The sequence below is a fragment of the Hylobates moloch genome, unplaced genomic scaffold, assembly GCF_009828535.3.
Source record: "Hylobates moloch isolate HMO894 unplaced genomic scaffold, HMol_V3 SCAFFOLD_6, whole genome shotgun sequence".
In the NCBI taxonomy this organism is placed as follows: Eukaryota; Metazoa; Chordata; class Mammalia; order Primates; family Hylobatidae; genus Hylobates; species Hylobates moloch.
In genome coordinates, this window is record NW_026652281.1 from 156,413,006 (window position 1) to 156,439,092 (window position 26,087).

Sequence of the window (26,087 nt, forward strand, 5' to 3'; positions counted from 1 at the left end):
GTGAGCCAAGATCGTGCCATTGTACTCCAGCCTGGGCGACAAGAGCAAAACTCCCTCTCAAAAAAACAAAAACAAAAACAAAAAAGTTAGCCAGGCATGGCGGTGTATGCCTGTAGTCCCAGCTACTCAGAAGGTGAGGTGGGAGGACTGCTTGAGCCCAGGAGTTCGAGGCTACAGTAAGCTATGATTGCACCACTACACTCCAGCTTGGGCCACAGAGTGAATCCTTGTCTCTTAAATTTAAAAAAAGGAAAAAAAAAAAAGGCCTAGTACAGTTATTTACCTTCTCTTCCAGGAGTTCTCTGAGATGGGTTAGATTTCTCAGTAATCTGGGAAAAAGGTCCTGTGGGGCTTACATGGTTACTTGGCAAATATAGCCAGTGTTTTTTTGTGCATCTTAGTCACGCCTCCTATGATGCCAATTATGTTATATTGTATTACACATACATATAATACTATATAAAAAGGATAACAAATAAAATAGGAAACATACCACAATTCCCAGGGCCTTCAATATATTAAGTTTGCACATAGGACAGGTACAGTGTTCACTAAGCCAGGGATCCACGCAGGATTTGTGGAAAACATGCCTATAAAATAATGGAGAGTTATGTCACAAATTACATACCGAGAAACTCATGAGGCCAAAATGGAAAGAAAGGGAATTTTTAGTTAGTCTGTTTTTCCCCCTTTCAGGACATATTTTAAGCCCCAAGAGACAAATATTGGGAATTTATTAAAATATAACTTGCAGAAAATTTCCTGAGCCCAACCTCATATGTACAACACTGTGTGAGAACTGGTAAGTAGGATTTGGTTGTTTGGACCTTTTATTTTACCAAATTCCAAAAAGGACTAATGGAAACTTAGAAAATTTATTAAGGATGAAAATAATCACACCTTATAAACCAGTTATGCTTTCTACAATAGCTAACATAGAAAAATGGAATTTCAAAAAGATATTAAACCATGGCTAAGTGAAAAGAGTTCTCTGTACAGTTATTAGTTTTATGGAACCCTGTTTGAATGTCATGTAAAACATCGTTTTTAAAACCTTCTAAGCAATTTATGTTGAATGTTTATAAAAGCTACAGGGAAGTTGAAACTATTTTAAGGGGTAAACTGTGCCTAGATTCAAGGAACACTCAGCAATTTTCAGCTGAAATGTTAAAGAGGGAGGGAGGATGGGTGATTTTCTCTCTTATTTAGGAAAGTAGAAAGTCACATCCTTGTGACTGGAAATAAGTCAGTCATAGAGGGTTCTGCATTCTTAAAAAAAGGAACTTGTGCCCTCTGGAAGGGAAGAAAGACTGCAGGAGCTGCAGAAATTACTTCTCAAACTCTAGCACCCGGCCCAGCAGCCTTCTGAAGCTCCAGAGTCCTGGCCAAACAGGGAGAAAGTGGGTGCCAGGACAGACGTTCAGGGCAGCTTTGGAAGAAACACTAATCTGAGTTTGGGATAAGATAAAATAAATTTTTGTTTGTTTTTGAGATGGAGTCTCGCTCTGTCGCCCAGGCTGGAGTGCAGTGGTGCGATCTTGGCTCACTGCAAGCTCCGCCTCCCGGGTTCACGCCATTCTCCTGACTCAGCCTCACGAGTAGCTGGGACTACAGGCGCCCGCCACCACCACGCCTGGCCAATTTTTTGTATTTTTAGTAGAGACGGGGTTTCACCGTGTTAGCCAGGATGGTCTCGATCTCCTGACCTCGTGATCCGCCCGCCTCGGCCTCCCAAAGTGCTGGGATTACAGACATGAGCTACCACATCCAGCCAAAATAAAAAATTTTTAAGTAAGATGCCAAATTGAATCATGGTATATACCTTTACAACTCTGATTATCAATTTCTAAGTTAATGTTATTTACAGCTGTTTAAAAATGCAGTTTTGATTTATAGAAAGAAGTCTAGAGAACTCAGTTTCTACTGGGATCTGGAACAAACATTCATGCTGATAACTTCGGCCTCAACAATATACACACACGTCTGCCTATCACTGTTTGATGGCTTTATACTCACTTCTTTGGGGACAAGAGTAAACATCTTGAAGAATGAATTTATCAATCTAGTCTTAAATTCACAGACAATAAAATAACCAGAACCATCACCCCTGAAGGCATTTATTTAAACCTTAAAGCTTTTACTTAAGGGCTGGAGACCCACCAAACCATAGGTAAGCCCCAGATACATTCAGTACACCTAAGGCATTGTCTTGTTACTCGTAGCCTGCGTGTGTGGAGCGGTTCCTTACTCCAGGGTGTCCCCAGGGCCAGCTGGACTTTCCAGCAGGGTCAACTGCACTAATGCTGGCTGCTGACCAGCAAAGACCACAACAGGCTTCTTAACCCTTTTGGGGGATACAAACTCCCTTAGATCTGACAGAAGTTACAGAACCTCCCTCTAAAAAGTCACAGGGACGCAGATGCCTAGTACCTTGCATACACTTTCAGGAGGGGTACGGACCTGTACACTGGTTTAGCGCTACGGTGGGGTGGCCGGGAAGGTGCTGCAGGTCAGGCCTACACAGGGTGGATGATGGGACTTGGCTGACTGACAGGTAATGGAAGAGATATGATGCTGTGACCTCTGATCGGGGCTCTGGTGCGGGAATGGGAGGTATCCCACTGGGGGCCTCCCCTAGGGGGAGGCCTAGGTGCCGTGACTTCTGATCAGGGCTCTGGTGCGGGAGTGAGAGGTATCCAGATGAGGGTGGTGGGTGGCTGGGCTTGCTGAACTGTTGGTGGAGACCTGGTAAAGCCGCAGCAGCCACCTGGGGGGATGGAGGTGTGGCTCTGGTGCTCCCTACTGGGGCCAGTTTTTGCTTTTCCCTTTTCTTATTGTCCTGTCTTTCTTTTACTATTCAGAAAAAACCAAATCGTATAATCCTCGTATTTCATTTTTAAGGCTGCATGAGTTCAGTGTTCTCTGCCTGTTTCTTTAACCTGAAATTAGTTATAAATATGTTTGGGTTCTTGAGTAACTGCTTCCTTCTAGGATTATTGATATAAAAGAAGTGCCTGCCCCTCTGTTTTACTAAACAATTAAAAATTTCTCCTCTAGACTGTGGGGTACTATGAAGAAAAACAAAAAAGACCAACTGGTTCTCTGGTGACGAATTTAGAAAACCTCCTTTCCTTAGCTAAATGAAAATCTGAAATATTTTTGGTCTTAAAAAAAAAGTTCCTTTGAGCTCTCCATCCACCCCATCCCTCTCTTACCCCTGACCCCTACCTCTGAGCATTAAACACCCTTCCTTCCTAATTGTCTTTCCAAATTCCCCGCTAGTCCAGCTTCTGTGCAACTCACCCAGAGATCTTCAGTCTCAAACTCCCACGGCACATCCCTCGCTTCCACAAACAAAGCTGGGTGGCTGTTCTCTTCACTCATGGCCCTCCTCTCCTTCCTGTCTCTTCTGTGATCTCCACAGGCAGCTGCCCTCAACACGGCACCTTTTTCCCTCATCACCCATTATCTAACCCTCCTGCTGGTCTCTTCAGTGCAACTTTCACTGAACTCACTGTGGCCTTTCCTTCCCTTCTAGGCAAAGTTCTGCTACAACAGTCTGGTGCTCGGCAAACCGCCTTTCTGCTGTGCAGAGGTCTCAGCTAAGGACTGGGCCAGGGCATTTCGTCTACCTTGGGAAGTGTTTGGAGCAGTCAATGCAACACAGCGTGTGGCCCACTCAGAGAAGTGCCAAGGCTGAGCACCTGTAGGGCCATCACACGGGCAGAGCGGCCCCAGCACGTGGCCACACTCCCGCACGCCTGACCATGCTTGCCCTCACTATAGCTGTGGGCTCTCATTATGGAAGGTGCTCCATGGACACCCAGGAGGCCTCAGAAAGAGGCACCTGGGGCAAGTGGGGCCTTGAAAAGAAGTTCCCCACTCACGTGATAAAAACACACATAAATGCACAACAGGCCTGCCACACACAGGGTGGGTGGCGCACCGGGATTGGAAGCAGGTAACATGTGGACAGTGAAACATGAAAAGCACAAGCATACCGAACTTCAACAAAGTCCTTTATTCCTATGAGAAATACTTTGGGATACAGAACGAGAAACAAATAGAACATGAAAGGAACAAACCCAGCAATCATGAAATTCAGCGCTCTCCCCTTTCCTATGTCCCACACATGCCATAAACTAAGTGAGCAGAAGAGCGCTGTGGGAGGGGAGGCCTCTATATTGAAGGTGAGTTGCTCTCACAGCTCTGCAGCCTCTTGGTGCCGTGTAAGAACCTGGCAAATATAAAAGGATGCAGGATTATTACAGGTCCCAGACAAGAACTCTCTTCTGCTAGCTGGGGCTGGCAGCAGTCACTGTCTCTATGGACCCTCGGCTGCAGTGGAGCCTTGGCTGACATCTGCAGCGGCCGGCCCCCCGCTTTAGCTCCTGAAGTGGCATGGAAACATACGTTCATCCATGCTGCAGCACTCCACTTCCGAAAAAGTACTTCTAACTACTACACACTCCGATGGCCAACCTTTAAGAGGTCTAAATAAGACGAGGTGACAGTTCCTCAGTTTCTAAGACCTGCTGGCTAACATCCAAAGGAGAATCGGCTGTGATCACTGAGCCGAGGAGGAGGGCCCCTCCGCCATGCCAACTGCCATCTGTCCACAGTAAATAGTGCAAAAGAGAGGAAACGGAAAGGTCATGTGGCAAGAAGCAGGCAATCCATGAGAGGCTCGACAGCGCTGGACACACAGTCCTAGCTGAGCTTGAGAATCGTTAAGGAAAGATGGACACGAAGGTGTCCAGGCCCATCTCCCTCCCTCACGGAGGGAAGAGGCAGTGGGCAGGTATGACAGGAGAGGCTGTGGGGTGGCACTTGGAGGGTGATGGCTTTGAAAGAGAGTTTTAAAAACTGGACTGGGAAATGCGAGGGTGACGAGATGCCGGCGAGTGGAGACAGAACACTGGAAGGAGCAGCCAGCCAACAGAACAAGGCCCCGAGGAAGGGAGACAGCGAGCACGCAGCGGCGCGGGGAGGAGCGGCATGGACCACAGCAGACGGCCTCTCCAGCCTGCGCCCAGGTCAGCACGCTGAGGGAATTCCACCCATTGCTTCCTCTGGGAAGTCAATGGCGAAGTGGTCCTCTGAGAGTGAAGAACAAGCACGTGAGTTAAGGTGTTGAAGGAGAATGAACACACCCGCAGGTGCTGCTGTGACGAATGCTGAGCGCCAGCCAGGTGGGGGCAGGGCTTTGCGCAGAAGCAGGCCCGGCGGGGAGGCTCTGTCTTGCCAAGTCTGTTCAGAGTCCCATGGGAAGACAGTCAGGGAGCAGAACCGCTTAGCAACATGAGGTACAGGAAGCCAAAGCAGGTAACACCGACTCTGGGCTTCAAAGACAATAGGGGCGGGGAGGCGTCCCAAGGCAGAAGGAATTCTGTAAGCAGCAGCTTGGTGAGAGCGATGGTGCAGCTGTGCGAGTGGCATCTGCTGGGGAGAGGCTTGAAGAGCCGCGCATAGCCATCCTCAGCTCAGTGGTTCTCATGTGGAGGCAGTTTTGGTCGGTGGGTGCTACTGACACCTAGTGGGTAGAGGCCAAGGACACTGCCATGCCCACACCCCCACACAACGATCTGGTCCCAAATATCAACAGTGCCAAGGCTGAGAAATGCTGCTCTAGGTTAAAGACTGTCACAAGTACTGCTTGATGTGTAAAGTTAATTTTTGCTATGGCTGATAATTGCACTGTCGCTGCATGGCAATGAGATGGGGTGCTGTGCTGCACAGGCTGTGTGGTGCAGTCTAGGGAAAGTTACAGCTTGGTGATGCGTGGAGTGTAAGAGGAACAAACAGCCGCTCAGTTCCACAGCAACAGGGAAAGCTCTACACTCAGCCAGGGCAGTGAGCACGGCTAGTAACACAGTGACCCAGTACTGAAAGACAACCGAGTAACAGTACCACAGAGAGTGCAACGAAATTCCGTGAAGTGTGCCAAAAATCCTAACATTCACAAGCAGACCACAAACACAAACCCCTTCTATGGCGGCAGGTGCAACCGCAGAAATGGTTCAGATCAACCATGGCCTGGACCTTGGCGGAGGGCGTGGCCTTGCAGCAGCAGAATCGGGCAGGAGCTTATAACTAAAGTGCATATGCCTGACCTCCACTCGGGATGTTTCTGAAAGCCTCCCACTGACTCTGATGCACAGTCAGGTCTGGAAAGCAGTGAACCACATTTTAAAAAGAGGGCCAGACGTCGGGCTCACGCCTGTGATCCCAGCACTTCAGGATGCTAGGGTGGGAGGATTACCTGAGGCCAGCAGTTCAGAGCAGCCTGGGCAACACAGTGAGACCCCAACTCTACAAAAATAAAAATTATACAAAAGGAAAAAGATAACTCCGAATGACACTGTGGAAAAGTCAACAATGAAGGGATGAAGGTAACGGGATTAAGCTCCCAGAATAACCTACTTTAGGCCGAGCCTCCCCTGGGGGAAGATCCCCTCATTCTGGTAATATACCCACGAATAGTTTTGGAGGCCCTTATTTTTAGGTACCATATGGTTCTGGAGGATCCTGGGCTGAAATAGCAAGACAGAATTTGGAGAGCCTTGGCTTCTCCTGGTCATTCCAGTGTTGAAGCAGGCAAGTGTGGGTGACACATCCCTGTGTCCCGCTGGCCGTTCTCCTGATTTGCACTGGCGTGTGCATTTCCTTTAGCCTCACATTTAGACCGTCAATGACTGCACGTGAAGGAAGACAGGTTGTTCCATCATTTAATTTTCTAGAGAACAGCTTACATTTAGTTTTATAGATTTTCCTTTACATGTAAACTAGAATGACTGGACTTCCAGAATCTTGGATTTCTGTTTCAGTACATGTAATTCTTCTTTGGTTTGATTTTTATTTTTAAAAAAACAGATCTTCCTAGACTCACAATAGATTACTTTGTAAGTAAAATAAGACCAGTAGCCTCATGGAGATAACAACTCACAATTATTTTATTAATTCACATGCTCCATATTATAAGGCTGGAGTTGTGTGGATGTCTTTTAAAGAGAAGGGAGGAGGAAGAGGCAAACTCTTTGGTTTTAGGCTTCTTGGCAGGTGATTTCCTATTTATCCAATTGACACTCAGAACTGTGTATCTTAGTTTCATGCTACCAAGCTTGAGAGGGGCCATGGGAGAAACCAACATGCTGTTTCCAGGGCACCCAGGCACAGGCGAGTCCTCTCCTCATGGAGGGAGGCTTGGTCCTATGTGGGGAGCACCACATTAAAGGCAGGCCTTGACACAGCTCTGCCATTTCTGAATTGTGCAACCCTAGAACCTGCTATTGGCTCACCATCCTTCACTGTACAATGGGGGAAAAAACACCCTCTTAGGACTGCTGGGAGAATTATAGGAGACAGTGAGTATAGTCTGCTCAGAGCAGAGCACCTGAACCACAGCAGGCACAAAGCAGGTATCAGTTCTCTTCATTTTGCATAATCCAGGTTTAGAAAAAGATTTAATCCAAGTCCCTGGAGTTGTTGTACCCAGAGCCAGGTGAGCTCGATGGAAGTCTCACTGAAGGGCCTAGGGACGTAGTCTAAGACGGAGAGGAACAAGGGGCTGTTTTTGAAACCCACAGCAATCACCAAACTATCCCAAGCACAGTGGCTCATGCTTGTAATCCCAACACTTTGACAAGGCAGGAGAACTGCTTGAGCCCAGGAGTTCGTGTTCAGCTGTGGGCAACATAGCGAGAACCCCATCTTTAAAGAAAACAGGCCAGGTGCGGTGGCTCACGCCTGTAATCCCAGCACTTTGGGAAGCTGAGGCAGGCAGATGACCTGAGGTCAGGAGTTCAAGACCAGCCTGGCCAACACGATGAAACCCCGTCTCTATTAAAAATACAAAAATTATCCGGGCGTGGTGGTGGGTACCTGTAATCCCAGCTACTTGGGAGGCTGAGGCAGGAGAACGGCATGAACCCAGGAGGTGGAGCTTGCAGTGAGCTGAGATTGTGCCACTGCACACTCCAGCCTGGGTGACAGAGCAAGACTCTGTCTCAAAAAAAAAAAAAAAAAAAAAAAAAAAAAAAAAAAAAAAAACATAAAAAGATAAACAAAGCCATAGAACAAGAATTCTCAACCTCAACACTCCTAGGCTGTCTGGGGAGTCTGGAGGCCGCATGCCACGTCGCATACTGGCTACACCTAGGAAGGCTGTGCAGCCTGCACCTGCTGAACAGCACCACTCCCTGCTGGCCTCAGCCCCGTGGCCAGCAATGCGCAGCGGACTTGGCCTCCAGAAAGCCACAGGGTGGGTGGCGCTCAAAAGCAAGGGAGATGCCCACTCCGAAAAGGAGGCATATAAAGCACATTAATATCATTCTTTCTCAAAAAAATGAAGTTGACATACTTGCAGGGGAGAATTCGGACGACATCATTCTGCTTATAGCTCTCTATGCAGACCGCACAATGATCAAAGTCTGGGTCAGTTTCCTAAAATGAAAAGTACAGAAACAAAAGTCACACGCTGCAAGTATATAAATGGTCAGGATGCAGTTCAGCTCAGAATCTTTCTGTGGCTACTATGGTAAGCGAGTGTTATAAAGTGAAAAATGATTAAAATTAATTTGTTTTTATTTGCCTAACTATATTGGCACAAATTATGTCTAAGTCAATCTATTTTGTTTTAAAAATTATAACAATCTATATTAATTCTGTTATGATATGTCTTATAAAAATTAAGTCGGAATTCTAATTTTTTCAAGGTTAGAATCAGCTTGGACCATCGTGATCTCCCCATCCCTCATTCCCTCTGCATTACTTATTGGTCTGAAGAGGTTTCACTGCTATGTTTGACACAGTCTGGAGGCTCACCAGGATGCTCACTTAAACACACACCTAAGTACAGACAGGAAAGATGCTGAGTTGAGTCCCAGCAGACTGCTGTCTAGAAACCCACCCCAAGAATGGGAGCCGTGAATCTGGTCACAGATTTGGGATGGAGAAGAGTCATTGGCTCAATTCAATACTCGGTCTTCATCAAGAGTGAGAAAGAGTCAGCCAGGTATTCAGACACCACATTAATTGATTTCCTTCCTCCTAGGACTGAGAAGGGGTTTTGCAAAAGTCGTCATAAAACAAAACATGCCAGGAACCTAAGCCAAGAAAACAGACTATTTGCTGTGTCAGTGTCACTTGGACTGAAACTCAGTGGACAACTCTTGCCACGTCTAGGAGGTACAAACTAAGATGAATTGGCTTTAATAATTAAAGGAAATAACTGTGCTGGCCTGGGATACAAAGTAAGACGGGTAGGTTAAATCCGCTCCAGGGAATTTCATACTAATGTGGCAGCTGAGGCTGCCAGGCCAAGAAAGCAGCTACACTGTTACCGTGGTTACCACTCCTCTGCCACTGAAATGCAAGCTGTTTTGATGCTGCTTATATTTTCTTAAGTGATTTTCCCCCTTTTCTGTTTCTTTGGTGTACAATAAAGTTCACTAAGAATGTCTCCACCTTCTGAAGCTGTTTCAAAGGCAACTAGATACAGTGGTATCAAGGCAATGGGAATAAAATGGGTAAAGTCCAAGAAATTGGTAAAACTTAGGAAGACAGAGAATCATATGAAATTATCCTTCCAGGCACAGTCTGTGCTTAAATACTAGAATTGGGTGTGGGGCAGGAGACAGTTTTGGTTTTATGCCTTTTGAGATGCCATTTTCCCAGTCTAGATAACCTTGAATACTCTGAATGTAGGGCAGCACTAAGATGCAACTGTGTCCTTCTAGCGGAGAAGCAGGGCTCTACCATAACTAGAGCTCTGAGGCCGGATGTCAGTTAGAGGTCTCTGCCACAGCATCCTGACACTGCCTCTCTCCCTTGACCCCCCAAGCCAGCAGGGATGACCCTGACACACTTTGCTCTTCTTTCAAACTGCTCAACCCATTGTAAAGAGAGCACCTTTTTAGGTGAAACTCCCTAGAAATGCAGGTCTTCAATTATCCATGTATCTAGTGAAAAAATAAAACAACAAAAGAGACATAGCAACGTCCCAGGAAATATAGGAAGAAAACACATCTCCTGGCTTTTTAACGCACAAATGGTTCCACTAGAACTCTCTGAAAACGTATGCTAGGTTTTCGCAGAAGAAAACTCAGTGGGAAAACACAGCTAGAGTTACTATAAGAAGGTAGTTTAAAATAAAGCATTAGGTAGTATAGTTGGAGAAAATCTAATGAAATGTAAACAATTAGGGTGTGTCCTCTCCACCAAACAAAAACAAAACTGCTGGATTATTTTTATGGTGCTGAAGTTATTTCATGACTGTACCTTGTCACCCTTCTTTACTGTCCTGGTTGTCAATTTACTGATGGCTTTCTTGGCTGCATCTCCAAGACGACGCTATGAAAATTGCAAATAAAAACAGATATTAAGTGTAAGATCTCTGAATGACGTACTTTATTTTTAAGCAATTAAAAGTATAAAGTCTCTATTTTACTAATCCCTCTCCATGTCCTACGTATAAGAGAATGATAAAAAAAATTTAAAAAACAGAAAAACTGGTGGCTGTATCACAGATTCAGCATTCTGGTTGAAAAGTAAAAAGTGTTAGAACATGCAGTTAGGTCCAACAGAAATATAGAAACATAGGTCTTCAATTCTCCAGCAGTAAAAAAGTTAAGTGTCATAATTGCTGCATTTAGGGTCGAATAAATATTTGAAATATCCCAGCATTATCAAACCTACTTCTTGTACACTCCAGAGCCACTCCTGCTGCCCCCATGGCTTTTGGATTCTGCTCAAGGAATGATCACCATTAGGTGTGTAAATGCTGTCTTAGTAAAGGGAAACCTTGATTGCTCCTTGAAATTGCTTATCACATCATCAAATGTGAAGAGAAGGAACGCGTCACAGCTCCACTTCTGGCTCTGCTATGCTATCATCCTCTGTAATCCTAGGAAGGTGTACTTACCTTCCAGGGTGGAGCTGTGTTCATTATCTCTAAGGGTGAGGTCAGAGAATCTCCAAGGCTGGATTTATGCAACATTCTCCCAGACACTGCTAGCACTGCTTGGCACCAACAACCCACAGAGGAAGAGATGGTGATCCCTACCCTGGAAAACTCACTGAACTGGGAACAGCTGCGTTAATGGTGTACGCTCAAGCACACCCAGGGCCAGGTGGCAGCACAGAGGAGGCGACCAGGAGGGGTGGGGCGAGGCAGGGGAGGAACATCAGGGAAGGTCTCGAGGAGTCGAGGCCTGGCCTAAGAATGGGAAGGGGTTAGATGGGAAAGGCGTGGGTTAGGAGGGGGTTCCGGGTGTAGGGGTAGGAGGGGGTTCCAGGCAAAGTAATAATAAACAGGTGTAAAGAACAGGTATGTGAAGAAAACTAAGGTGAGCATCTGCTTTCCTGTTCAAATTAGAAAACTTTGTGCATCCGAGGGCCCTAGGAACATTCACACTGGGACAAGGGGCACAAACCGTGACTGTCCCAGGCACATCAGGGAGACACCACTCTAGACACACCCAGGCCCTACACTGCGAGAAAAGGCAGGTGCTGCTCCTGCTGGAACAAGGCGAGGACCAAAACAACAGACACCTTCAGAATGTTAAAAACCCATAGAAACACGTAAGAAAGAATTTAGGGGAAAGTTTTAAACACACAAAAGAACAGAGAATGATTTAATAAAGCCTTCCCTATGTATCTAACATCCGGCTTCCATTATCAGTATTTTACTTCTATTTTTCATCTGTTTCCCCTCTTTGTTGTGTTAGATGATTTTGAAGCATATCGCAAGCATCACATAATTTCACCCATAAAATTTTCACTAAGCACCTCTAATAGACACAGGCTTTTGTTAGATGCCATTGTCTTTCCTAACAAGAGTAACAATGATTAATCAACGTTATCCAGTACTCACACTATACTACAATTTCCCTAGGTGTTTACAGAATCTCTTTAAGTAGCTGACTTGTTTGAATCAAGATACAAAATCCACACACTGCGTGTGGCTGCTCTGTCTTTGAAGCCTAATCTATGAGTCCCCTCTATCATGCTGATTTTAAACCACCTTATGGAGATATAATTGACTAAAAATAGACTGCATATATTTAAAATCTACACCTTGACATATATTTAAAGTTACAGTTTGAAGTTGTATATGAAATCTACACTTGTTTTCATGACCCATGAAAACCTAACTACAATTAAGACAGTGTGTCTACCACATCCCCAAATGTCTTTGTGCCCCTTCCTAATTCCCTCCTCCGGCCACCCCATCCCTCCATGATCTACTTTTTGCTGTAACAGTTTGCAACGTCGTGAGTTTTACATAAATGGAATAGATACAGTACGTACTACTGTGTGTATGGCTCCTTTCACGCAGCATGATTATCTTGAGATTAAGCCACCTTGGTGCATGTTTCAACAGTTAACTCCTTTCTGATGTTATCTAGTATCCCACTGAAGAGATGGCCCACAGTATCCTTTCACCTGTTGATGGGACATCTGCATTGTGGTCCAGTTTTTGGCTGTACTGAAAAGCTGACAACAACATTCTCAATTCTTTGCATGGACACATGCTTTCTTTTTTCCTGAGGTAAATACTACAAGTAGAAAGATGGGCTCACCTGATACCTGTCTGACTTTTATTTAAGAGACTGCCAAAGTGTTTTCCAAACTGGGCACATTATTTTACATTTGCAACAGCAATACATGAAAATTATAGTTCCTCCACATTCTCACCAACACTTGGCATGGTGAGATTTTCTGTTGTTTTTTCTTTCAAGACAAGGTCTTGCTCTGTTTCCCAAATTGGAGTATAGTGGTGCAAACACAGCTCACTGTAGCCTTGATCTCTGGGGCTCACTCAAGTGATTCTCCAACTTCAACCTCCGGAATAGCAGGAACTACGGGGGTGCCCCACCATGCCCAACTAATTTTTTTATTTTTATTTTTGTAGAGATGAGGTCTCACTATGTTGCCCAGGCTGGTCCCAAACTTCTTGGCTCAAGCAATCCTCTCGCTTAGGCTTCCCAAAATGCTGAGATTACACAGGTGTGAGCCACGGCACCCAGCCTCCTTATGGTTTTAATTTGCATTTCCCTATTGTAATGACGCTGACCATCTTTTCATGTACTTATTGGCCACATGTACACTGTCTGTGGTGAAGTGTCTGTTCGTGTGTTTTGCCTGTATTTCTGAGTTGTTTTGTATTACTGACTTTTGAGAGAACATTACATATTCCAGATAAAAATCCTTTTGCATGTGTTTTCCCTCACTTTATGGCAGTTTTTAATTTTGATGAAGTCGATTAATCATTTTTTCATTGGTAGACTGTGCTCTAGTATCATATTAAGGAAGCTTTGCCTATTTCAAGGTTACAAAGACTTCCCCGTTTTCTCTTCTAGAAATTTTATAGTTTCATCCTTTGTATTTGGGGTTCTGACTCATTTTGTGTATTCTGTCAGTTACAGATAAACTTTTTTTTTTTTTTTTTTTTTTTGCATATGGACATACAGTTGTTCTAGAATCATTTGTTGAAAAGGTTGCCCGTTCTCCACAGATTTACCTTTCTAAATCTGTCAAAAACCAGTTGTCCATAAATGTGTGGGTCTATGTGTGGACACTATTGTACCATGCATCTGTTTACCATTAAGGAAATACAATCCTGTCCTGATTTCTGAGGCTTTGTAATAGGTCTGAAATTAGGTGGTGTTCACCGTCCCACATTTCCTTTCTATTCTAACACCCTTGTGGTTTTTCTTGATATTTTGCATTCTCATATGAACTCTAGGATCAGCTTGTCCATCTCTATGATAAAAGACATCAGGGATTTACAGTGAGATTGTGCTGAATGTATACATCCACTTGGGGAGAACCGGCATCTTAACAACATCAAGTCTTCCACTGAACACTGTGTATGTGTCTCTCCACCTCCTTAGTTCTTGATTAATTTCTCAGCAATAGTTAGTTTTCACTATATAGGGCATATTGCATATTTTGTCAGATTTATTGTTAAGAATTTCCTATTTGTTGATGCTATGGAAAATGGGATTTCTTAAAATTTAACTTTCTTAGAGATAGGGTCTTGTTATGTTGCCCAGGCTGGACTCAAACTCCTGGGTTCAAATAATCTTCCTACCTCAGCCTCACAAGTAGCCGGAACTACAGGTGTGCACCATCTGCTTGATGAAAATGCATTTTTTAAAACCAATTCAATTATTCATTACTCATATATAGAAATAAAATTAATTCTTTTATATTGATCTTGTATCACGGAACCTTGTTAAATCTACTGTTGGTCTTTTTCATAGATTCCAACATATCTTCTACATGAAATTTCTACAGAAAATAATGTTGTCTGTAAATGAAGACACCTTACTTCTACATTTCCACAATGGATGCCTTTTACGTCTTTACCTTTTTACTTACTGTGCTGGCTAGAATCTAAAGAACAACGCAGAAATAGAAGTGATCAGAGGACACATTCTTCTCTTGTTCCTCATGTTAGAAAAAAGAATTTAGTCATTCACCATTAAATATAATGGTAGCTGTCAGTTTTTCATAGATGCCCATAATAGTTTGAGGAAAGTTTAAAAATCAGGAATCAATGTTGGACTTTGGCAAATATCTTTTCTCCATCTATCGAGATCATACAGTTTTAGCTTTTTTGGCCTGCTAATATGGTAATAATACATTAATTTTTGAATGTTAAATGAAACTTACATTCCTGGAGTAAACACCAGCTAGTCATGTTGAATTTATATATATTGTTAAATTTAATTTGCTAAATTTTTGTTTAGAATTTTTGCATCTATGTTCAAGAGGGGTCCTGGTCTGTAGTTTTGTTTTGTAGTATTTCTGCCTAGTTTTGGTATTAGGAATGATACTGGTGCCATACAATGAAATTGGAGGTATTCCTGCCTTTTCCACTTTCTATATAAGGTAAGCATTTGAAATCAAAATCTGAAATGCTCCTAAGTATGAAACATTTCCACTGCCAACATGAATCTCAAAGAGCATTGTGAATTTCAGAATTTTGCATTTGGTATGCTCAAACGGTTAAGTATAATGCAAATATTCCAGAATCCGAAAAATTTCTGGTCCAAAGCATTTTGGATAAAGGGTACTCAACCTATAGTTTGTTTGATATTGTTATCATAGCTGCCCCTTGAACAACATGGAAGCACCCATCTCCATCAAGTCATCTCCTATTAATTACTCTGGTGTAGTATCTATTTGCTCTTGAATTTCTTCAACATCCTCATCTTGAAACCCTTTACCCCCTTTTTTTTTTTTTTTGCCACGTCCACAATCTGTTTCATGATTTCCTTGACTGGCTCTATCATAAATCCTGTGAAATCATGTACTACGTCTGGACAGTTTTCTCCCACAGAAATCTTTTGTTTAGACTTTCATGGCATTTCCTATAATAATAATAATGACATCTTCAACAGTGCAATCTTTCCAGACTTTTGTGATGTTTTATCTGGATGCTATTCTATAGCATTAAATGCTTTACATAGCATACTGTGTGTACTAAGCCATAAGCGTCCTTAGGACCCCCTGCTCTAGAGGTTGAATTAGAGGCATGTCTGGGGTCAAGAAGACTACTCTGAAGCCTTCAGTATTGAATTCATGGGATTCTGGGTGGCCAGGGGCATTATCCAATATCAAAAAAACGTTAAAAGGCAGTCCTACCCTAGCAAGGTACTTCCTAATTTCAGGGACAAAGCACTGATAAAACCAATTCACAGAGTTCCCACTATTCGGTACTCCCTGTTTTGCAATTAAAAACCAGCAGATGGTATTTATAATTTCCCTTCTAGGCTGGGGTTTAGTAGCTTTATCAGTAAGGGCAGTCTTGATCATAGACCTGACTACATTTGCACAAAACAAATGCCTGAAGTCTTAATTCTCTCTTCTCTTCCTTACTAATAAACGTCCTTTGTGGCACTTTCCCCCCAAATAGGGCACTTTCATTAACATTAAAAATCTGTTCACAAAAATAACCTTTCTCCTCAATGATTTTCTTAATGAAATCTGGGAACCTGACTTGACTGCTACTTCTTGATCGTCAAAAGCTACTTCTCCTGTTATCTTGTCATTTTTAAAGCCAAATCTCTTTCTAAACTTTTCAAACCAACGTTGGCTGCCATTGAATTCTCTAGCGCTATATCCTTTGCTTTCCTTTTAAGTTGTCATATAATGACTTTGCTTTTCCTCAAATCACATTGGATACTATAGGTATGCCTTCCTTATAGAAATCCTGCACTCACATAAAAGCTGCAAAAGGTATTTAGCAAAAAGTATAAAGTTTTTGTGCCTGCTGGTGTAGCTATAGCAATGGCTTCATGAATAGCTTTTTCTGTTCTTTTGTGTGTTTTACAATGCTATGCTAAGTCATTCTTGTGAAATGGCAGCACCTGCAGCTGAAGACCTCTACCTATGGTACCTATTAAGCAATACAACTTTTTCTTGTAACGTCATGACTTCTCTCCGCTTCTTGGGAGCATTTCCAGCATCACTGTGGCACTTCATACAGGTCCCATGGTGTAATATTCAAGATTCATGATACTGCACTAAACACAATGAAAACTACGTGAGAACCACAAGAGGTCACTTTTACTGCAATGATCAACCTAACAGAGGGACAAACTGCTCATAAGGGTATGTCACATGACATTTCAAGTGGATACTGGCAACACTTGCGATCACAATAGCAACAGGTGGCTATGAAATTATTACATTAATACAGTACGTACAACTGCTAATTTTATGCAGTTATGACTTAACATGGTTTACATTTCTTCCAACTGTGAATGGTGCCATGCATGTGTTTTAATAATTTTTAACTTTTTACAATGGATTTTTGTGTATTTTATGATAGTAAATGATAAAATAGACTAGTATCTACATGTATTTTATATATGATGACATACATTTCTCCACTTTTGTGTGATCTCAATTTCTTTCATCAGTGTTTGAGAATATTCCTTGGTTAAATTTATTATTCTTATGTATTTTATTTTTAGGTGACTATTGTAAATAGGATTGCTTTCTTGATTTCCTTATTACCTAGTCTCTTACTGGTGTACAGAAATGATACTAACTTTTGTACACAAACTTTGTATCCTCCAACTTTACTGAATTTATCAGGTTTATGAGTTTTTGGTGAACTCTTGTTTTTTTTCTACATATGGCCACATAACCTGAAAAGGGAGACAACTAACATTCTCTTTATGATACGGATGCCCCTTCTTCCCTTCCTCCTTTCCTTCCTTCCTTTCTTCTATTTTTTTTTTTTCTTAGAGACAGGGTCCCTGCTCTGTCACCCAGGCTGGAGTATAGTGGCGTGATCATGGCTCACAGCAGCCTGGACCTCCTGGGCTCAATGGATCCTCCTGCCTCAGCCTCCTGAATACCTGGGACTATAGGCACACACCACCACACCTGGCTAATTTCTATATTTCTTGTGGAGAAAGGGGTCTCCCCACATTGCCCAGGCTGGTCTTGAACTACTTGGCTCAAGTGATCTGCCTACCTTGGTCTCCCAAAGTGCTGTGATTACAGGTGTGAGCCACCGAGCTTGGCCACCTTTTATTTCTTTCTATGTTCTGACTGCTCTGGATATGACTTCCAGTACTATCTGGAATAGAGGGGTGGTAGGTAGAAGTGGGCATCCTTGTCTTGAACCAGTTCTTAAAGGAGAGTCTTTCAGCTTTTCCTAATCAATATGATGTTAGCTGTGGGTCATGTATATCTTTCACTATATTGAAGTATGTTACTTCTATACCTAATTTGCAAAGAGTGTTGAATTTTATCAAACGCCTTTTCTGTGTCTATTGAGAATCTGGTATTTGTTGTTCCTTTATTCTGTTGATATGAAACATCATGATTATTGACTTGCATATGCCAAAACATCCTTCCAACCCTGGGACAAATCCCACGTTATATTGCTGTATTATCTTCTTGATGTGTTGTTGGATTCACTTTGCTTTGTACTGGGTTGAGGATTTTTGTGTCTATGTTCAAGGACACTGGCCTGCCATTTTCTTATTTCGTTGTGCCCTTGTCTGGTTTTAATATTGGAATAATTTGGGCCTGGTAGAATGAGTTAGAAAGAATTCTCTCTTCTTTCATTTTTTGAAATAGTTTTAGAAGAACTGACGTTAATTCTCCTTTATAAAATTGATAGGATTTGGCAGTAAATCCATCTGGTCCTGAGATTTTTGTTGAGGGGTCATTACTATTTATTGCTCTGTCCATGTTTTCTATTTCTTCTTGGTTCAATATCGGTAGGTTGTATGTGGCTAGGAATGTATCCATTTTCTCTAGGTTTTCCAGTATGTTAGTGTGTCGTTCTTCACAAACCTCTGATGATCCTTTGTATTTTGTTGGTTTCAGTTGTAATGTCTCCTTTTTCACTTCTGATTTTATTTGAGACTTCTTTTTTTCTTGGTCTTGTAGCCATTTATCTATTGAAAAAACCAACTTTTCATTGTGTTGATCCTTTGTATTGTGTTTTTAGTCTCTGTTTCACTTAGTTCTATGCTGATCTTTATTATTTCTTTCATTCTACCAATTTCGGGTTTGGTTTATTCTTGCCTTTCCAGTTCCTTGAGGTGCATAACCAGGCTCTTCATTTGAAATATTTCTGATAGACAATCAGAGTTAGGCAATCGCTGCTATAAACACTTCCCTGTTAGCACTGCTTTTGCTGTATCTTGTAGGTTTTGGTATGTTTTATTTCCATTTTCATTTATTTCAAGAACTTAAGAAATATATTTCTTAATATATTCATCAACCTTATGGCAGTTAGGGATCATGTTGTTTAGTTTCCACGTAGATAGTATTTCCAAAGTTCCTCTGGTTATTGAGTTTTATTCCACCGTGTTCTAAGATGCATGATATGATTTTTATTTTTAAAAATTTGTTGAGACTTGTTTTGTGGTCTAATATACAGTGTTTCTAAAGAATGTTCTGTATGTTGAGGAAAATGCACATTCTGCAGCAATTTGATACAGTGTTCTGTAAGTGTCTGTTACGTCCATTTGGTACATAGTACAGTTCAAATCCAAGTATTCCGTTAATTTCTGTCCAGATGATCTGTCCAGTGCTGACAGCGGGTGTATTAGTCTGTTTTTATGCTGCTATGAGGAAATACCCCAGACTGGGTAATTTATAAAGAAAAGAGGTTTAATCAACTCAGTTCTGCATGGCTAAGAAGGCCTCAGGAAACTTACAATCATAGCAGAAGGCACCTCTTCACAGGGCAGCAGGAGAGAGAATGAATGCCAGCTGGGGAAATGCCAGATGCTTATAAAACTATCCCATCAGATCTTGTGAGAACTCACTCACTATCACGAGAACAGCATAGAGTTAACTGCCCCCATGATTCAGTTACCTCCCACCGGGTTCCTCACATGACACATGGGGATTATGGGAACTATAATTCAAGATGAGATTTGGGTGGGGACACAGCCAAATTGTATCAGTAGGATACTGAATTTCCCAACCGTTATTGTATTGGAGTGTATCTATCCCTTGAGGGCTAGTAATATTAGCTTTACTTATTTATGGGTGCTGTGGTGTTGAGTGTATAAATATTTTGAATTGTCATATCCTCCTGCAGAATTGATCCCTTCACTATTATCTATTTACATTTTTTAATTTTTATTTTTTACATAACGTCTGTTTTATCTGGCATAAGAATAGTTATTTCTACTGCTTTTGCTTTCTGTTTGTGTTAGCATGTCTTTCTCTATCCCTTCACTTTCAGTCGATCTGTGTGTCCAGGTATCATACAGTTGTGTCATTTAAAAAAATCTATTCAGTCAGGCTGTATCTTTTAAGTGGAGCATTTAATCCATTTAGGTTCAAGGTTAACACTGATAAATGACATCTTGTTCCTGAAATATATTGTTATCTAGCTGTTTTGTAAATTCTTTGTTTTATTTTTTTCTTCTTTGTGGTTTCATGGAGTTTTATCATGGTGTCATCTGATTCCTTTCTCTTCTTCCTTTGTGTAATTGTTTTATGAGACTTATGAACTTTATACTTTCATGTGTTTTTATGATGGCAAATATCAACTTTTTGTTTCCATGTCTGGGACTCCTTTGAGCATCTACTATAGTATTAGTCCAGTGGTGATGAATTCTCTTAGTGTTTGCTTGTAGGGTCCAGCCCCATAGGGTCAGTAGGTTTTTCTCCCCATGTGTGGAGATGAGACATTGTAGAAATAAAGACACAAGACAAAGAGATAAAAGAAAAGACAGCTGGGCCCGGGGAACCACTACCACCAAGATGCGGAGACCAGTAGTGGCCCCGAACGCCTGGCTGTGCTGTTATTTATTGGATACAAAGCAAAAAGGGCAGGGTAAAGAGTGTGAGTCATCTCCAATGACTGAATAAGGTCACGTGAGTCACGTGTCCACTGGACAGGGGGCCCTTCCCTGTTAGGTAGCCGAGGCGGAGAGAGGACAGCTTATGTCATCATTTCTTCTATGCTCTTTTCAGAAAGATCAAAGACTTTAATACTTTCACTGATTTTGCTACTGCTATCTAGAGGGCAGAACCAGGTGTACAGAGTGGAACATGAGAGCGGACCAGGAGCATGACGACTGAAGCACGGCATCACAGGGAGACGGTTAGGCCTCCGGATAACTGTGGGCAGGCCTGACTGATGTCAGACCCTCCACAAGAGGTGGTGGAGCAGAGTCTTCTCTAAACTTCCCGGGGGAAAGGGAGACTCCTTTTCCTGGTCTGCTAAGTAGCGGGTGCATTTCCTTGGCACTGACGGCTACTGCTAGACCATGGCCATGGTCCACTTGGTATCGGGCGTCTTCCCAGACACTGGTGTTACCGCTAGACCAAGGAGCCCTCTAGTGGCCCTGTCTGGGCATGACAGAGGGCTCACACTGGTCTTCTGGTCACTTCTCACCATGCCCCTTCAGCTCCTATCTCTGTATGGCCTGGTTTTTCCTAGGTTATAATTGTAGAGTAAGGATTATTATAATATTGGAATAAAGAGTAATTGCTACAAACTAACGATTAATGATATTCATATATAATCATATCTATGATTTATATCTAGTATAATACTTGTTATTTTATATATTTTATTATACTGGAACAGCTCGTGCCCTCGGTCTCTTGACTTGGCACCTGGGTGGCTTGCCACCCACATTTGCTTGTCTGAGAAAGACCTGTTTTCTCCTTCACTTACGAAGTTTATTCTAGCTGGATGAAAATTTTTCTCCTTTTAGCACTTTGAAAATAGCATTCCATTCTCTTCTGGCTTGTGCAGTATATTTTTCCCGTCTACTGAGAAGGTCTGTTGTTTGTCTGATAGAGCTTCCTTTATAGGTGACTAGGTACTTTTCTCTTGTTGATTTTAGAATTTTTTCCTTCACATTGACTTTAAGCAATCTGATGACTATATGTCATGGTGAAGTCCTTTTGCAATGTATTTGCCTGTTAATCTTTCTGCCTCTTGTATCTGAATGACTAGATGTCTTGCTAAACTAGATGTTTTCATCAATTATTTCCTTAAATAAGTCTTCTAAACTCTTTGCTGTTTTCTTCTTCCTCTGAAACACCAATGATTCAAAGTTTAGTTGCTTTATATAGTCCATGCTTCTTGGAGGCTTTATTTGTTCTTTTAAAGTTTTTCTTTTCTGTGTTTCTGTGCAACCAGATTCATACAAAACACTTGTCTTCAGGCTGTGAGATGTTTTTCTTCCACTTGATCTAGATCAGTGGCCCCCAACCTTTTTGGCACCAGTGACTGGTTTTGTGGAAGACAATTTTTCCACAGACTGGCAGGTAGGGGATGGTTTCAGGATGATTCAAGTGCATTACATTTACTGTGCACTTTATTTCTATTATTATTAAATTGTAATATATAATGAAATAATTATACAACTCACTATAATGTAGAATCAGTAGGAGCCCTGAGCTTGTTCTGCAAGCAGATGGTCCCATCTGGGAGAGATGGGAGACAGTAAGAGATCATTAGGCATTAGATTCTCATGAGGAGCGCTCAACCTAGATGCCTTGCATATACAGTTCACAATAGGCTTCGCACTCCTATGAGAACCTAATGCCACCCCTGATCTGAGAGGAGCAGCAGCTCAGGAAGTCATGCTAGCAATGGGGAGTGACTGTAAATACAGATGAAGCTTCAGTCACTCACCTGATGCCCAGCTCCTGCAGTGTGTCCTGTTTCCTAACAGGCCACAGACCAGTACCCATGGTCTAGATCACTGTTGGGAACTCCTGGTCTAAATCACTGTTTTGCTTGTTTGTTTGTTTGTTTCTTTTTTGGGGGGATGGAGTCTTGCTCTTTCGCCCAGGCTGGAGTGCAGTGGTGCGATCTCGGCTCACTGCAAGCTCCGCCTCCTGGGTTCACGCCATTGTCCTGCTTCAGCCTCCTGAGTAGCTGGGACTACAGGCGCCCGCCACCGTGCCCGGCTAATTTTTTGTATTTTTAGTAGAGACGGGGTTTCACCGTGTTAGCCAGGATGAGTCTCGATCTCCTGATCTCGTGATCCACCCACCTTGGCCTCCCAAAGTGCTGGGATTACAGGCGTGAGCCACCACGCCCAGCCCTAAATCATTGTTAAAGCTTTCAAATGTATCTTGTAATTCCTTCGATGAATATTTCATTTCCAGGAGTTGTCTGTTTTTAAAATAAAAAACTTATCTTACTTGACATTTTGAGGATTTCTTTTAAGGATCCATTGTTGGAGAATTATTGTGTTTTTTTGGGGGAGGTGTCATATTATCTTTTTCATACTTCCTATAGTATTATATTGATTTCTTCACATCTGCACAAATAGTTGCTTGTCCTTATTTTTAAATTTATTTTAGTTGGAGTGGGTTTATTCTTTAATTTTTTTATGGTTTTTTTTTATTATTACACTTTAAGTTCTAGGGTACATGTGCACAACGTGCGGGTTTGTTACATATGTATACATGTGCCATGCTGGTGTGCTGCACCCACTAACTTGTCATTTACATTAGGTGTATCTCCTAATGCTATCCCTTCCCCTTCCCCCCACCCCATGACAGGCCCTGGTGTGTGATGTTCCCCATCCTGTGTCCAAGTGTTCTCACTGTTCAATTCCCACCTATGAGTGAGAACATGCGGTGTTTGGTTTTCTGTCCTTGGGATAGTCTGCTCAAAATGTTGGTTTCCAGCTTCATCCATGTCCCTACAAAGGACATGAAATCATCCTTTTTATGGCTGCATAGTATTCCATGGTGTATATGTGCCACATTTTCTTAATCCAGTCTATCATTGATGGACATTTGGGTTGGTTCCAAGTCTTTGCTACTGTGAATAGTGCTGCAATAAACATACGTATGCATGTGTCTTTATAGCAGCATGATTTATAATCCTTTGGGTATATACCCAGTAATGGGATGGCTGGGTCAAATGGTATTTCTAGTTCTAGATCCTTGAGGAATTGCCACACTGTCTTCCACAATGGTTGAACTAGTTTACAGTCCCACCAACAGTGTAGAAGTGTTCCTATTTCTCCACACTCTCTCCAGCACCTGTTGTTTCCTGACTTTTTAATGATCACCATTCTAACTGGTGTGAGATGATATCTCATTGTGGTTTTGATTTGCATTTCTCTGATGGCCAGTGATGATGAGCATTTTTTCATGTGTCTGTTGGCTGCATAAATGTCTTCTTTTGAGAAGTGTCTGTTCATATCCTTCACCCACTTTTTGATGGGGTTGTTTGATTTTTTTCTTGTAAATTTGTTTAAGTTCTTTATAGATTCTGGATATTAGCCCTTTGTCAGATGGGTAGATTGCAAAAATTTTCTCCCATTCTGTAGGCTGCCTGTTCACTCTGATGGTAGTTTCTTTCACTGGGCAGAAGCTCTTTAGTTTAATTAGATCCCATTTGTCAATTTTGGCTTTTGTGGCCATTGCTTTTGGTGTTTTAGACATGAAGTCCTTGCCCATGCCTATGTCCTGAATGGTATTGCCTACGTTTTCTTTTAGGGTTTTTATGGTTTTAAGTCCAACATTTAAGTCTTTAATCCATCTTGAATTAATTTTTGTATAAGGTGTAAGGAGGGGATCCAGTTTCAGCTTTCTACATATGGCTAGCCAGTTTTCCCAGCATCATTTATTAAATAGGGAATCCTTTCCCCATTGCTTGTTTTTGTCAGGTTTGTCAAAGATCAGATGGTTGTAGATGTGTGGTATTATTTCTGAGGGCTCTGTTCTGTTCCATTGGTCTATATCTCTGTTTTGGTACCAGTACCATGCTGTTTTGGTTACTGTAGCCTTGCAGTATAGTTTGAAGTCAGGTAGCGTGATGCCTCCAGTTTTGTTCCTTTAGTTTAGGATTATCTTGGCAATGCGGGCTCTTTTTTGGTTCCATATGAACTTTAAAGTAGTTTTTTTTCCAATCCTGTGAAGAAAGTCATTGGTAGCTTGATGGGGATGGCATTGAATCTATAAATTACCTTGGGCAGTATGGCCATTTTCACAATATTGATTCTTCCTATCCATGAGCATGGAATGTTCTTCCATTTGTTTGTGTCCTCTTTTATTTCGTTGAGCAGTGGTTTGTAGTTCTCCTTGAAGAGGCCCTTCACATCCCTTGTAAGTTGGATTCCTAAATATTTTATTCTCTTTGAAGCAATTGTGAGTGGGAGTTCTGAGGTGGACTTTTTTTTAATCCTGAGGATGTTACTATGATGTAATTTGAGTAGGACTGTCTGACTTTGCTTCTGGGTGTGTTCAGTAGCAAATACTCTAGGATTTCCTTGGATATAAACAGCCTTAGTGTGGTGGCTTTCTCAAATGCTGATTATAGTAGTGGTGTATCAGCTGACTCATAACTTCCTGAGAAGCTGGGGTGGCATGAGCAATGGCGGTAAAAGAAGTCATGAGAAGCTTTTCTTATTCCCAAGTGCTGTGCACTTATGTAAGCAGATGTTGTAATGGGCTGTGTGGGTCAACCTCCAGGCCAGCAGGTGGTAGTTGCAGGTCAGAGCTGGCTCCAGTTGTGACAGTAGGGTTTACGACTTATCTTTGTTAACCAGGAGAAGTACCTAAGTGTCCCATGCAATGGGTTGGGCCAGGGAAAGCTCGGTGGTTTGGGTCTTACACTCAGCCTTGGGGGTGAGGAGAGGACTGATGGGGAGAGGTGAAGCTGGGTAGAGCTGGACTGGGCAAGACAGCCATTTGGTCCCCCAGTAGCAGGCACAAGCACTGGCTCTGACAGGGATCTAGGGACAGTTGCCAAACTCTGTAGAAATACCTAGGCAAAGATGAGAGCAACTGACATTGCACCAATGTCCCAGCACAGGAAGGTAAGGGCAAACCCGTTGTTAAAACCAGGCAAACAGTATGGGACCTGCCTCTCTCTCACTCTCCAGAACCATCAGGACTCATTTCCTCATCCCAACCACAGGAATCAGACAGACCATATAGTCTGCCTTCAGCCTGCAAAGCTGCCTTACGCAGTAAAACTTGCTACTGGGTCCAAAACCATACCTCTCAGGCAAATCTCCTGCTCCAGTCCCATGATGGGGGTGCAGGGGTCCAATTCTAGGGCCCAAAGCTGGAGGCCCAAGCTGTACTCATTTATCATTTCTGGCTGTGTGGGCCCCTTTCCTACCGAAGACCCAGTGTTCCAATCCTGGCACGAGACTTTATAATGCTAACAGATGCTGCTTCTGCTGCTGCTGCTAGGTCACAGGATTCCCACACAGTTTGCTATGAGCTAGGATTGAGAATGGAGTCCTCTTATCAGCCACCAGGTCTGGGAAAATGCATGGGACGCATCCCAGGTTGTTCCTTCTCAATGTCTCTCAGCTACTCCCTAAGTAAGATCCAGGGCTTGGGAGGTTCAAGGTGCTCTCCTGTGGCCTGGATTGCACAATTTCCCAGTGGGAAGATGGACTGCAGAGGAACACTGACTCCCCATCTCCTGTATTGGGGATTTTCTGTTTTTAGCCCGACTCTGCCAGGAGGGCTGTCTCCCAATTTTCTCTTTCCCAGTGTCTGAAATGTTCTGTTCAATTCCTGTGTTCCTTCTTGGATAAAAGTTAATGATGTGACTATCTGCACACTATTTTGCTTTTTCCAAGTGGGTTAGG

At 42.5% G+C, this 26,087-nt stretch overlaps 1 protein-coding gene across 3 annotated transcripts in view; it reads right to left on the reverse strand.

The window, feature by feature from the left end:
- Positions 1-26,087, reverse strand: part of RNF130 (ring finger protein 130) — a 152,731-nt gene that overhangs the window by 51,218 nt on the left and 75,426 nt on the right. For all 3 annotated transcript variants that reach the window (XM_032158898.2, XM_032158897.2, XM_032158899.2), the window contains exons 4-6: positions 10,279-10,350; positions 8,360-8,442; positions 494-590 (exon numbers count right to left, since the gene is read on the reverse strand). In XM_032158898.2, the coding sequence (XP_032014789.1) occupies positions 494-590; positions 8,360-8,442; positions 10,279-10,350 (252 nt within the window). The remainder of the gene's footprint in view (positions 1-493; positions 591-8,359; positions 8,443-10,278; positions 10,351-26,087) is intronic.